The sequence below is a fragment of the Microcaecilia unicolor genome, chromosome 1 (genome assembly GCF_901765095.1).
Source record: "Microcaecilia unicolor chromosome 1, aMicUni1.1, whole genome shotgun sequence".
Taxonomy (NCBI): Eukaryota; Metazoa; Chordata; class Amphibia; order Gymnophiona; family Siphonopidae; genus Microcaecilia; species Microcaecilia unicolor.
The window spans coordinates 117,236,425-117,249,375 of NC_044031.1; the positions used below are offsets into that span (position 1 = coordinate 117,236,425).

General features: G+C 45.2%; 1 protein-coding gene across 1 annotated transcript in view; it reads right to left on the reverse strand.

Annotated features, from left to right (window-relative positions):
- SLC39A12 (solute carrier family 39 member 12) overlaps nucleotides 1-12,951 on the reverse strand; it is a 96,738-nt gene that overhangs the window by 61,240 nt on the left and 22,547 nt on the right. Inside the window, exon 3 of the mRNA XM_030202167.1 lies at nucleotides 6,028-6,235. Coding sequence (XP_030058027.1) covers nucleotides 6,028-6,235 — 208 coding nt within the window. The remainder of the gene's footprint in view (nucleotides 1-6,027; nucleotides 6,236-12,951) is intronic.

Sequence of the window (12,951 nt, forward strand, 5' to 3'; positions counted from 1 at the left end):
GAAGAGATGCAGCTTTTAACAGCAGCACAGCACGAGGAAGAAAACTTAAACAAGACCTCAGCTGGGCTGGCGGGGGTTGGGTCCCCCCACCAGCTGAAGTAAAAGACACCGGCAGGCAGGAGGAAGCGGACCTCGGCGGGGGTAGGTGACGGCGACGGCGGGGGAGGGTTGGCAGCGGCGGCCGGAGGGGGGGCTACAATGTGCCCCCTCACTTTAGCCCCTGCCCCCCTACCGCTGAACCTCAGATACGCCCCTGGCCTATAGGATATCATTCTTTAACCAAGACAGTTTTTCTCATTTTCCTCTATTGCACTCCAGTCTCTGGGGTTGCTGAGCATGAAAGTTTACACCCAACATTCTTCCCTCCTATGTCTAATCTCAAAGCCCCGCAGACCTCACTAGGACAGGAACCTCAGCCAGTACCATCAACACTGGCCACTCCAAATGTAACAAAACAGGATGTAAAACATGTGAATTGACCATAGAAGCAGCCATCTTCTGTCACAACGGCCACACTTACTATCTACAGCATCAGACGACATGCCGCACGGCTCATATAATATACTACATTATATGCCCCTGTCAAAAGGTATATATAGGCAAATCAAGTAGGTCTTTAAACGCTAGGATGGTAGAACATAGATCCAGGATAGCAGCGCTCAACATGGGGGCTCCGCTCGTGGAACATTGTGTCAACAAGAAACACGAGATTGAGTCCATGCGGTGCATGGTTATTGATCATATTGCACCCAACTCACGGGGAGGCAATATTGAAACATTACTATTACAGCAAGAAACATATTGGATTTACCATCTGGATACGTTTGAGCCCAAGGGTTTGAACACATATCTCCATTGGGGCTGCTTCCTGTGACAAGCAACAGCTGACGGTGACGTATGCTTACGACGGGGTGGAGCCTATTTTTTAAAAAGAACGCCAGCACCATTTTCAAGAAGAATGCCAGAGCACTTTCCTGATTCCCAGATTGTATCTGTTGTCAACGAAACAAGACCGTAAGCCTTGAGGAATATGTGGTTTGCAGGAGTGTGTATTAACAATAAGGAAATGAATGATTTTTTTCTCTGTGTTTTAACAGGTATACGAAGAATTTTCCCTTGACAAAACTGTTAACGCGAAACAGGCTCCTGTCGGGCTCAAATGTATACCTGGGATTAAATATAACCTTATAATACTGGGCTATACCCTACTTGCTAACTGAACCAACAATACTAACAGTATAAATCTCTCTGCCAGTTAATTCATTTTTAGAAAATACCTTTATTATTTATTTGCTTACAAAACCTAATACCTTAACATATCATTCCTTTATACACACTCATGCACACTCACAAATGTACTCTCATACACATTTCACAATAAAACCTTAATGGAGCAAACCCACTAATACATGTTATATCCTAACTGTTCAAAATGCCCAGTAACCTCAGCAGGATATTTGTTCAAAAAGTTCCTCTGATGCTAGTGCTGCGTGTGCCTGTTACTTTAATCTTCCATACTGGTCACAGCACTGCACTGCAAGTTCAAAATGTTCATCTAATTTTAGTGCAGCACTACCCCTTAGGGTGTGCTTGTTGCTTTAAACTCCCATCATAGCCACAGCACTACACAAAATCCAATCCTTTTCATATGTGCTGGGTCCCAGGAATTCCAAACGAAAATGCAAACATTTGCTTAGAGTTCTCCACTCCTGTGGTCAATCCACTTCCACTCATGCGATGTGCTTGAAACTCTTACAGTCATCTGATATACCCCAGTGGAGAACTCTAAGCAAATGTTTGCATTTTCCTTTGGAATTCCTGGGACCCAGCACATATGAAAAGGATTGGATTTTGTGTAGTGCTGTGGCTATGATGGGAGTTTAAAGCAACAAGCACACCCTAAGGGGTAGTGCTGCACTAAAATTAGATGAACATTTTGAACTTGCAGTGCAGTGCTGTGACCAGTATGGAAGATTAAAGTAACAGGCACACCCCGTGGGGGTAGTGCAGCACTAGCATCAGAGGAACTTTTTGAACAAATATCCTGCTGAGGTTACTGGGCATTTTGAACAGTTAGGATATAACATGTATTAGTGGGTTTGCTTCATTAAGGTTTTATTGTGAAATGTGTATGAGAGTACATTTGTAAGTGAGTGTGCATGAGTGTGTATGAAGGAATGATATGTTAAGGTATTAGGTTTTGTAAGCAAATAAATAATAAAGGTATTTTCTAAAAATGAATTAACTGGCAGAGAGATTTATACTGGGATTAAATATAGATAAGTGGCACAGATGAAGCTCTGTTTTTGCTGAATGATTGCACAATAATGTGTGAAGATATTTGATGATTGCCTGCATTCGATAGAAGCTTTAATAAGAAGTGCTGTAATCTAAATGCAGTTATTGAACTGGCAGTGCAGTGCACATTAGTAGATATAAGTAAAGTTATATGACAAAAAAAGTGTTGAAAAGAGACATTTAAAATTAAGGATAGAACACAGGACATAATTGGTTGATTTGTGCACGTAAGGAGGCTGGGGGCAGTCAATGATTATAAAGTGGCACGAAGCACAGGCTCACTAATTGAGTGATATACAGTGCCTGAGTGACTTTATGAGACGTCCCCTTACAAATTAACAAATGTTCAGCACTGAGCACCATTTGCTCCACCAGTAGTGTGTTGTGTATGATTCATATGATATAGGTGGAACATTGCCATTTGAAATTTGTTTGATTGTATCCCAGAAATAAGCAGTGGATTTTCCCCAAGTCCATTTTAAAAATGGTCTATGGACTTGTCCTTTAGGAAGCCGTCCAAACCTTTTTAAACCCCGCTAAGCTAACCATCTTTACCACATTCTCTGGCAACGAATTCCAGGGTTTAATTACACGTTGGGTGAAGGAAAATGTTTTCCAATTCGTTTTAAATGTACTACTTTGTAGCTTCATTGCATGCCCCCTAGTCCTAGTATTTTTGAAAAGAGTAAACAAACAACTCACATCTACCCGTTCCATTCCACTCATTATTTTATAGACCTCTATCATATCTCCCTTCAGCCGTCTTTTCTCCAAGCTGAAGAGCCCTAGCCACTTCAGCCTTTCCTCTTAGGGAAGTTGCCCCATCCCTTTATCATTTTCATCGCCCTTCTCTAATTTTCTCTACTGGCTTTCCCAAATTGGAAGGCATGATATTCAAGCACCATCCCCTACCAACGGGAAAGCTAGCAGAGGACTCCTGGGCAGTTTCAAGCTTCTTAGAGAGAATGGTCGTTTCAAAGTGGCTTTGAACATTACCCTCCTCACTGAGGATGAACAGAATCCTAGACCAACTGGTTTTAAAATTAATTAAAATTTGGAGAGGGCTGGGGAGGTGTGGCAAGATGGTGGCGTGATCCTGGCGTTGTGTGAGACACTGATCTTCTGCTGGTTTTTCCTGTTTATCTACCTCTGAAAATATGCCTCATACAAAGAGAAAAGGGACTGTGAGGTTTGTTCCCACACCTACCTCAATGTCATCCCCAATGCAGCAGAGGTTGGATCGTTTCCTCGCTGGAGCCTCTCCATGGGAGTTGAGGGAGGTGAGTCCTGCTCGGAGGAAATCGGAGGAGCAAAACCTCTGCTGGGACATGAAACATCTCTTTCTCCCCCTCTGCTTCCAACATTCCTCCATGTCCGGCGTCGGCTGCTTCGCTGGGAGATAGCTTGCATGTTTCCAGAAGTATGGCGTGCGGAGCCTCTGGTGAGGGTCCAGCTTTGCAGCAAGAGAGCCTGGAGAGTGGGACCCAGGGTGGGACCGGAGTCCCAGATACATCAACAGAAGTGAATTTTGGAAAGATCTGGGTGATGCTTCATAAGATGGATTCAACTCTCCAGAAATCCTCAGGTGAGGTAACAGCTTTGAATCTTAAGTTTGAAGATCTTGTTAAGACAGTTGAGTCAGTGAAAGAAGATCTTTCCACTTGGGTCAAGCAAATTCAAGATGATGTGAAACAGCTTCAAGATTTTAAGTTTGCTTCGGTTAAAGATAAATTAGCTCTCCATAAAAAGATTGAACAGATAGAGAATTTTAATAGGCGTTTAAATCTTCACCTTTTGAATTTTCCTAATGTTCCTGGGACTTTGCCTTTGGATTTATTTAAAAGATACTTGGTTGAAAATTTGAAAATACCACAGGACGCTATTCCTCCTTTTAATAAGATTTTTTATCTGTCTAAAAATCCCAGGAAGAAAGAAGGAGAAGGTGAAGACATAAATATTGATGTGAACAATATATCTGCCATTTTGGAACAGTCGATAGAAAATGCTACAGAGAGAGCCACGCTTCTAGTTTCCTTCATGTTTGAACAAGATCTCAATGCCGTTTTAAGACTTTACTTTAAATATTCAAATGTGTTCTTTGGAGGAAAAAAAATTGGGATTTATCCGGATGTTACTGAACTAACTCAAGAACGGAGAAAATTGTTTTTGGCTATGAAACAAGAAACATTGAAATTAGGGGGAACATTTTTCCTTGCTTATCCATGTAAATGTTTGGTCTGGTATGGCGAGATGAAATATATTTTTTATTCCCCAGAGCAATTAAAAGCTCTTCTTGATTTAAAAAAGATAAAATAATGTTGGAAATAGTAATATAGGACAGGTAACCACATGTAGCCTTAATGATTTTATCTACTGCTACTTATTGCTATATATACAATTGATATATGTAAGAGAATAATCTCCTATGATCTAGTCACGCTTCCCAAATGATGGTGGTCTAAGAAAGTTGCTTTCATTTGCCTTTTTGATGTTTCTTTTATTTGCTTTTGTTTCCTACTTGTTTCTGAATAACAACTGTATGTCTTGTAAAAAAATTTGTAAATTCATTATGAATAGAAAAATTTGGATTGTTTTCCTCTGGCTCTTCTTACTAACATACAGAGCTGCCAGGCTACCCAGTTCCCAGAGGGAGACATTTTGGCCAGTCCTGATTTTAAACTTGCATCAGAAAGCTGTGCGGGGTTTGTAGGTCCCTAATTTACCAGAATGAAGTTGACAGAAATCCAGGACTGGTCTAAAATCTTACTACTCTGAACATATGGAACTAGGGGGAAAGGAGACAACAGGAAGTTGGGCTGCGAGAGAAACAAATGGAAACACAGAGAAGAGTTGTTCAGTGGGTGGAGAGAGATAAAAGGCAAAAGCAGAACAAGACAGAAAGATTGAGAGAGGGATGTATTGTGGGGCAGACCCTAGCAGAGAGACCACTTGAATGCAGTGGTCTACCTCATGACATTACACTAAGAGAGTGCTTCAGTCTCAACTCAATCTTCAAGGCACATTTAGCCTGCCAGGTTACCTGTAATGAATATGCATGGACACATTTGCATGCACCACCTCTACTGTATGCAGATCTATACCATTCATATTCATTGTGTATATCAGGAGTTTCCAAACCTGGTCCTGGAGGCACCCCAGTCAGTCAGGTTTTCAGGATATCCACAATGAATATTCATGAGAGAGATTTGCATACAGTAAAGACAGCGCATGCAAATATCTCATGAATATTTATTGTGGATATCCTGAAAACCTGACTGGCTAGGTGTGCCAAAAAGGGCTGGGTTGAGAACCCCTGCACTAAGATATCTTCCATAGTGTGAATTTGTTTTGACCAGTCTAGATCAGGAGTTCTCAATCCAGTGCTTGAGACACCAACCAGGCTGGATTTCAAGGTAGCCACACAGAATATACATGAAGTAAATTTGCATACACTGCCTCTTTTGTATGCTAATCTGTCTCATGCATATTCATTGTGGGTGTCCTGAAACTCTGACTGGCTGGTTGTGTCCCGAGGACTGTGTTGAGAACCTTGATCTAGATGCAGATTTTTCACAAGACATTTCATAAAATACAGCACATATGTTTTATACTAGCATTATACAGATTATCCAGGTGAATTCCATCCATCTTGATAAGGTTATAGTTATAAGGGTGTAATATATATTTTCAATTTTACATAATGGAATAACAGCAAATTTTATATCCTACCTGTTGCATGGAGATCATCTGTGCAGTTTAAAGAATTGAAAATGTATTCTGTGAAGAAATCTGGGGAGGGTAAACTTGTTTTACCCATGCAGACACCTTGGAGGGCAAAGCTAATAATTGTAGCAGCCAGTGCTGGAAGTGTGTTAACATCAGCACCTTTATTGTTAGATATACCAGCCTCCTGTTCCAGGTCATGGGCACTGACACACTGAAAAGGAGCAGAACATCATTTTTAAATATGTATATAACTGGAAGCAGTTATCTTGATAGTAGCTCATTTGGCTGTTTACATTTTATTATGACATGGACTGCCAATTTTTAATCAGAAATTCAGATCACAGAGCTATCAGGTCTCCTTTTATAGAGTACATAATCCTGCCAGTAGATAGTGGCAGTTTAATACTTTTATATCACTGGTGTTGAAGTCATATGGTTTAGTAAAAGGGCCAGGGGAGGTCACACAACAGGTGGAGGTGCACTGGTTCCCTACGTAAAACAGTTAGAGCAAAAGGAGAGTAGGGAGAGTGGCTCTTCTCAAACACTGAGGGTAAAAGTCTTCATTACAAAACTTCAAAAGTCACATCAAATGCTGGCCTAGATGGACCATTGGTCTGACCCAGTATGCCTATTCTTATGTATATGTGCGGGGGTCACATAATTCAGATGACACCTCACTAACCCCTGAACAAGATAGAGATATACAGGCAGTGGCGTACCAAGGGGGGGGGGCGGTGGGGGCAGTCCGCCCCGGGTGCACACCACTGGGGGGGGGGGGGGGGGGGGGGTGCCGCGCGCCTGTCGGCTCTTTGTTTTCATGCTCCCTTTGCCCCGGAACAGGTTACTTCCTGTTCCGGGGCAGAGGGATCATGAAAACGAAGAGCCGGCAGGCGCACGGCCCCCCCCTAGCAGCGTGCACCCGGGGGGTTCTTTCGCTGGGGGATCGGGGGTTCTTTCGCCGGGGAGGGGTGTCGTGCTGTTCCGGGGGGGGGGGCGCTGCACCCGGGGGGGCGGGGCACATCGGCGATGCGCACCGGGTGTCAGCCCCCCTAGGAACGCCACTGTATACAGGATATTTGTTTCAGAAAGAGACCCATGTGGTGGAAGAGCGGGAGATTCCTCAGAGCCTTAATAAGAAGGGAAATAGTGTGAAAGAAGATGGAGGACTGGAATTTTACGATCAGGAAGGGGAGGGCAATGTGAAAAGGGAAACTGGAGAAAAGAGTAACTGAGACTTTTGCACCACTGTCAATTTGGAACTGGAGTGTGATGATGAGTCACTGTGGAAAAGTTTTGTATTGAAAATTTTGGGGTAAAGAAAGCAATGTATAAAAAAGGTTGATCTTTTGTTGTGGAGAAACAAGAGATTTAGGAGGGGAGAGGGAATGGGGTTTGATAGGATATAATTTTTGTGTTAATCAGACTAGTATTTAGATCTGTGAGATTTTTTCTGTTGGTTTTTGATAATGACATATGTGCAGGGTTGCCAGGTGGAAAATTTTTTTCCAGCCTAAAGGAGCCCAAAATCCAGCCCAAAACCCGCCCAAACTCAAACCCCGCCCCTGACACCCCCGCCCCCGCGTCATCACCCCCGCCCCCGCCGTCATCAACCCCGCCCCCGCCGTCATCGGCCCCGCCTCCCGTCACTAACCCCGCCTCCCCCGTCACTAACCCCGCCTCCCCCGTCACTAACCCCGCCTCCTACGTCATTAACCCCGCCCAGAAACGTCATTAACCCCGCCCACCGCGGCCGAAAAAAAGCCGGCGAAAAAACCGCCCCGAAGCCAAAAAGGAGCCCAAAAAACCGCAACCCGCCGCGGGCAAAAATTTCCCGCGGCGGGTCGCGGAAAACCGCCCAATTGGGCGGTAAAACCGCCCACCTGGCAACACTGCATATGTGTGTAACTAGAGCATGATGTCAGATAATGTATCAATTTCCCTTTTCCATAACAACCATTGCTATGAATAAGGGGGGGGGGAGCTTTTTGAGGAGGGAAAATAGTGACTGTTTTCTCTGCTTAGGGGGTGGGAGTTCTGTGGAAACTGTCAGTGAGGATAGAACACAGATGAGAGATGTGATAGATCTTAAGAGAATTGAAGTCATAGGTTTTGTGGTAATTTCCTAAGGGAAAGGGAGGTAAATTTTACCCTTGGCCTTTAATATCCTTTTACCTCAGATGACAGCACCAATCACCACATATATGGTGACTTTAGTAAAATGGGGGAATACCTAAGGAAGGAGCTGATGGGCTGGGAGGACGTACGAGAAGTGGAAGGACAGTGGTCCAGGCTGAAAGAAGCTATAAATAGGGCCACAAACCTTTATGTAAGGAAAGTAAATAAAAGCAAGAGAAAAAGGAAACCGCTATGGTTCTCCAAGCAAGTGGCTGAGAAAATAAAGGCTAAAGAGTTCGCATTTCAGAAATACAAAAAAACTCAAGACGAGGAACACGGGGAGGAATACCGGAGGAAACTGAAAGAAGCCAAGAGAGAGGTACGTCTGGCGAAAGCGCAAGCGGAAGAACAAATGGCTAGAAAGGTAAGGAGGGGTGACAAAAATTTCTTCAGGTATATTAGTGAAAGGAGAATGACTAAAAAGGGAATTGTGAGACTAAAAGATACTGCAAACCGCTATGTAGATAATGATGAAGAAAAGGCAAATTTGCTAAATAGATACTTTTGTTCTGTTTTTACTGAAGAAAATCCGGGAGAAAGACCACGATGGACTGGCAAAAGTTCATTTGAGAATGGAGTGGATATAGCACCATTCACGGAAGAGAGTGTGTATCAACAACTTGAAAAACTAAAGGTGGACAAAGCCATGGGACCGGATGGGATCCACCCCAGGATATTGAGGGAGCTCACAGAGGTTCTGGCGGGTCCTTTTAAAGATTTGTTTAATAAATCCTTAGAAATGGGAGAGGTTCCGAGGGATTGGAGAACGGCGGAGGTGGTCCCTCTTCACAAAAGTGGTGATAGGGAAGAAGCTGGAAACTACAGGCCGGTAAGCCTCACTTCGATTATTGGAAAAGTAATGGAAGCGATGCTGAAGGAAAGGATAGTGAATTTCCTGGAAGAAAATGAGTTGCAAGATCCGAGACAACATGGTTTTACCAAAGGGAAATCGTGCCAAATGAATCTCATTGAATTCTTTGATTGGGTGACCGGAGAATTGAACCGTGGACGTGCTATAGACGTAATCTACTTAGATTTCAGCAAGGCTTTTGACACGGTTCCCCACAGGAGGCTCTTAAATAAACTGGATGGGCTGAAGATAGGACCCAAAGTGGTGAACTGGATTAGGAACTGGTTGACGGACAGGCGCCAGAGGGTGGTGGTGAATGGAGTTCGCTCGGAGGAGGGAAAGGTGAGTAGTGGAGTGCCTCAGGGATCGGTGCTGGGGCCGATTCTGTTTAATATATTTGTGAGTGACATTGCTGAAGGGTTAGAAGGTAAAGTTTGCCTATTTGCGGATGATACTAAGATTTGTAACACAGTGGACACCCCGGAGGGAGTGGAAAACATGAAAAAGGATCTGAAAAAGCTAGAAGAATGGTCTAAGGTTTGGCAATTAAAATTCAATGCGAAGAAATGCAAAGTGATGCATTTAGGGAGTAGAAATCCAAGAGAGGCGTATGTGTTAGGCGGTGAGAGTCTGCTAGGTACGGATGCGGAGAGGGATCTTGGGGTGATAGTATCTGAGGATCTGAAGGCGATGAAACAGTGTGACAAGGCGGTGGCCGTAGCTAGAAGGTTACTAGGCTGTATAGAGAGAGGCGTGACCAGCAGAAGAAAAGAGGTGTTGATGCCCCTGTACAAGTCATTGGTGAGGCCCCTCCTGGAGTATTGTGTTCAGTTTTGGAGGCCGTATCTTGCTAAGGATGTAAAAAGAATTGAAGCGGTGCAAAGAAAAGCTACGAGGATGGTATGGGATTTGCGTTACAAGATGTATGAGGAGAGACTTGCGGACCTGAACATGTATACCCTGGAGGAAAGGAGGAACGGGGGTGATATGATATAGACGTTCAAATATTTGAAAGGTATTAATCCGCAAACGAACCTTTTCCGGAGATGGGAAGGTGGTAGAACGAGAGGGCATGAAATGAGATTGAAGGGGGGCAGACTCAAGAAGAATGTCAGGAAGTATTTTTTCACGGAGAGGGTGGTGGATGCTTGGAATGCCCTCCCGCGGGAGGTGGTGGAGATGAAAACAGTAACGGAATTCAAACATGCGTGGGATCAGTGGTGTGCTGGTAAAGTTTTAACAACAGGTTCTCTCCCCGGTCCACCTCAGCGCCCCCCCCCCCCGTCCACCACTGCGCCCTGAAAAATTGCAGAGCTGGCTATAGCCAATGGGTGGGGGGGGGGGGGGGGCAATGCATTACTCTCTCCAGGAAAAAAAAAATTAAATGATCCCAGGTTCCAATCTAATTCATGTTTAATGTGGGATAAAATGCCATAAATAAGTAAATAAATATAAACTTTTAATGTTGAGCACCTGATTCTCAAAGGGAACATATTCCAAACACTATAATGAAAATAAAATGATTTTTTTCTACCTTTGTTGTCTGGTGACTGTTTTTCTGATCATGCTGGCCCAGTATCCGATTCTGCTGCTATCTGTCCTCTTAACTCCGTTTTCAGGGCTTCCTTTCCATTTATTTCTTTTCTTTCCTCCTTTCTTCTTCATTTCTGGTCCTCAGCTTCTGCCTATTTTCTTCATCCATGTGCAGTTTTTCTCCTCTCTTCCTTTTCCCTTATCTTATCTTCTTCCTCACTCTTTCCTCCCCTCCATCCATGTCCAGCATTTATTCTCTCTCCCCTCCTCTCCCCCTGCCCTCCATCCACCCATGGCCAGCAGTGACCCTCCTCTCCCCTGCCCAACATGCACCCATACCCAGCGACCCTTCTCTCCCCTGCCCTCCATCCACCCATGTCCAGCAGTGACCTTTCTCTCCCCTGCCCTCCATCCACACATGCCCAGCAGTGACCCTCCTCTCCCCTGCCCTCCATCCACCCATGTCCAGCAGTGACCTTTCTCTCCCCTGCCCTCCATCCACACATGCCCAGCAGTGACCCTCCTCTCCCCTGCCCTCCATCCACCCATGTCCAGCAGTGACCTTTCTCTCCCCTGCCCTCCATCCACCCATGGCCAGTGACCCTCCTCTCCCCTGCCCTCCATCCACACATGCCCAGCAGTGACCCTTCTCTCCCCTGCCCTCCATCCATCCATGTCCAGCAGCTCCCTTCTCTCCCCTGCCACCCCCTCCCGACTTGTTTCACAAATTCTCCTGCTTCCTCCCTCCCTCCCTCCCTCCCGATCCGGTCCCTCACCGACCCTACCTTGGCCATCAAATTCTTCGGGGCAGGCAGTGTTGCCTGCCCGCTGCCATCGCTGACTTTTCTCCGCCGCCCGATCGCGCTTCAAAATGGCCGCCGAGACTTACAGAAGTCTCACGAGGCCGCCTCTGGAAGTCTCGGCGGCCATTTTTAAAGCGCAAACAGGCGGCGGAGGAAAGTCAGCAATAGCAGCGGGCAGGCAACACTGCCTGCCCCGAAGAATTTGATAGTCAAGGTAGGATCTGTGAGGGACCGGATCCGGAGGGCGGAGGGAGGGAGAGCCGGCTCGCCCTTTCCAACAATCGGCTCGCAAGTCCGGCCAAAATTTAACAACCGGATCTTGCGAGCCGGAGCGAGCCGGCTCCAGCACACCACTGCATGGGATAAACATAAAGGAATCCTGTGCAGAAGGAAGGGATCCTCAGGAGCTTAGCCTAGAATGGGTGGCAGAGCTGGTGGTTGGGAGGCGGGGCTAGTGCTGGGCAGACATATACGGTCTGTGCTGGGGCTGGTGGTTGGGAGGCGGGACTAGTGCTGGGCAGACTTATACGGTCTGTGCCGGGGCTGGGCGGCGGGGATAGTGCTGGGCAGACTTATACTGTCTGTGCCAGAGCCGGTGGTGGGAGGCAGGGATAGTGCTGGGCAGACTTATACGGTCTGTGCCAGAGCTGGTGGTTGGGAGGCGGGGATAGGGCTGGCCAGACTTATACGGTCTGTGCACTGAAGAGGACAGTACAAATAAAAAAGTAGCACATATGAATTTATCTTCTTGGGCAGACTGGATGGACCGCGCAGGTCTTTTTCTGCCATCATCTACTATGTTACTATGTATATAAGAGGTTGATGGAGCTGGCCCTGTGGGCTCCTGTCAGGTCAGCCCCCCCAAGCTCCTGAGGGGGGTTACAATATGTTTAACATAAATTTCCATATATTGGAGATCCATTGTATGCAAATCTGTTTCATGCATATTCGTTGTGGGAATCCTGAAAACTTGACTGGTATATGTGCCTCCAGGAGAGGGTTGAGAAGCAATGCCATAAACACTGCAAATATACAGGGCTACAGAGGACTGAGGAAATGATACATGATGTAATGTGTGAAAATGATGTCCTCAAAGTAGAAAAGTGATTGAATCTGATGATCTTAAGGTAGTGGCCATATCCAGAGGTGTGCTAGGTTGCACAATAAAAAGTATAACTAGCAGAATACTTGGCAAAGCCCTCAAATGCTCCTTAAAAAGGCCCAAAGCAGATCACAATAAATAGCTGCAAAGCAGCTATAGGTTAGCTAGATAAAATAAAACATAATCAAACAACTATGTAACACAATAAAATTAGAGTAGGTATTTTCTAAATAGATTTCTAGCTTCTGTTGGAAAGGGAATCTACGCTAATCCATCTTAAATGCATAGTACAAGAGACCAGATCTGTACTGCCTGATAACAAACTGAACTATTTAGTTCACTTTTATACCGAGCACCTATTGGGCATGGCAAGAAGAGTAAATGTAAGCCCACGTGAACACCCCCCTTGCATTTACACACTATGGGGGGAGGATTCTATATATGGCGGCGAATGTTAGGCGCTA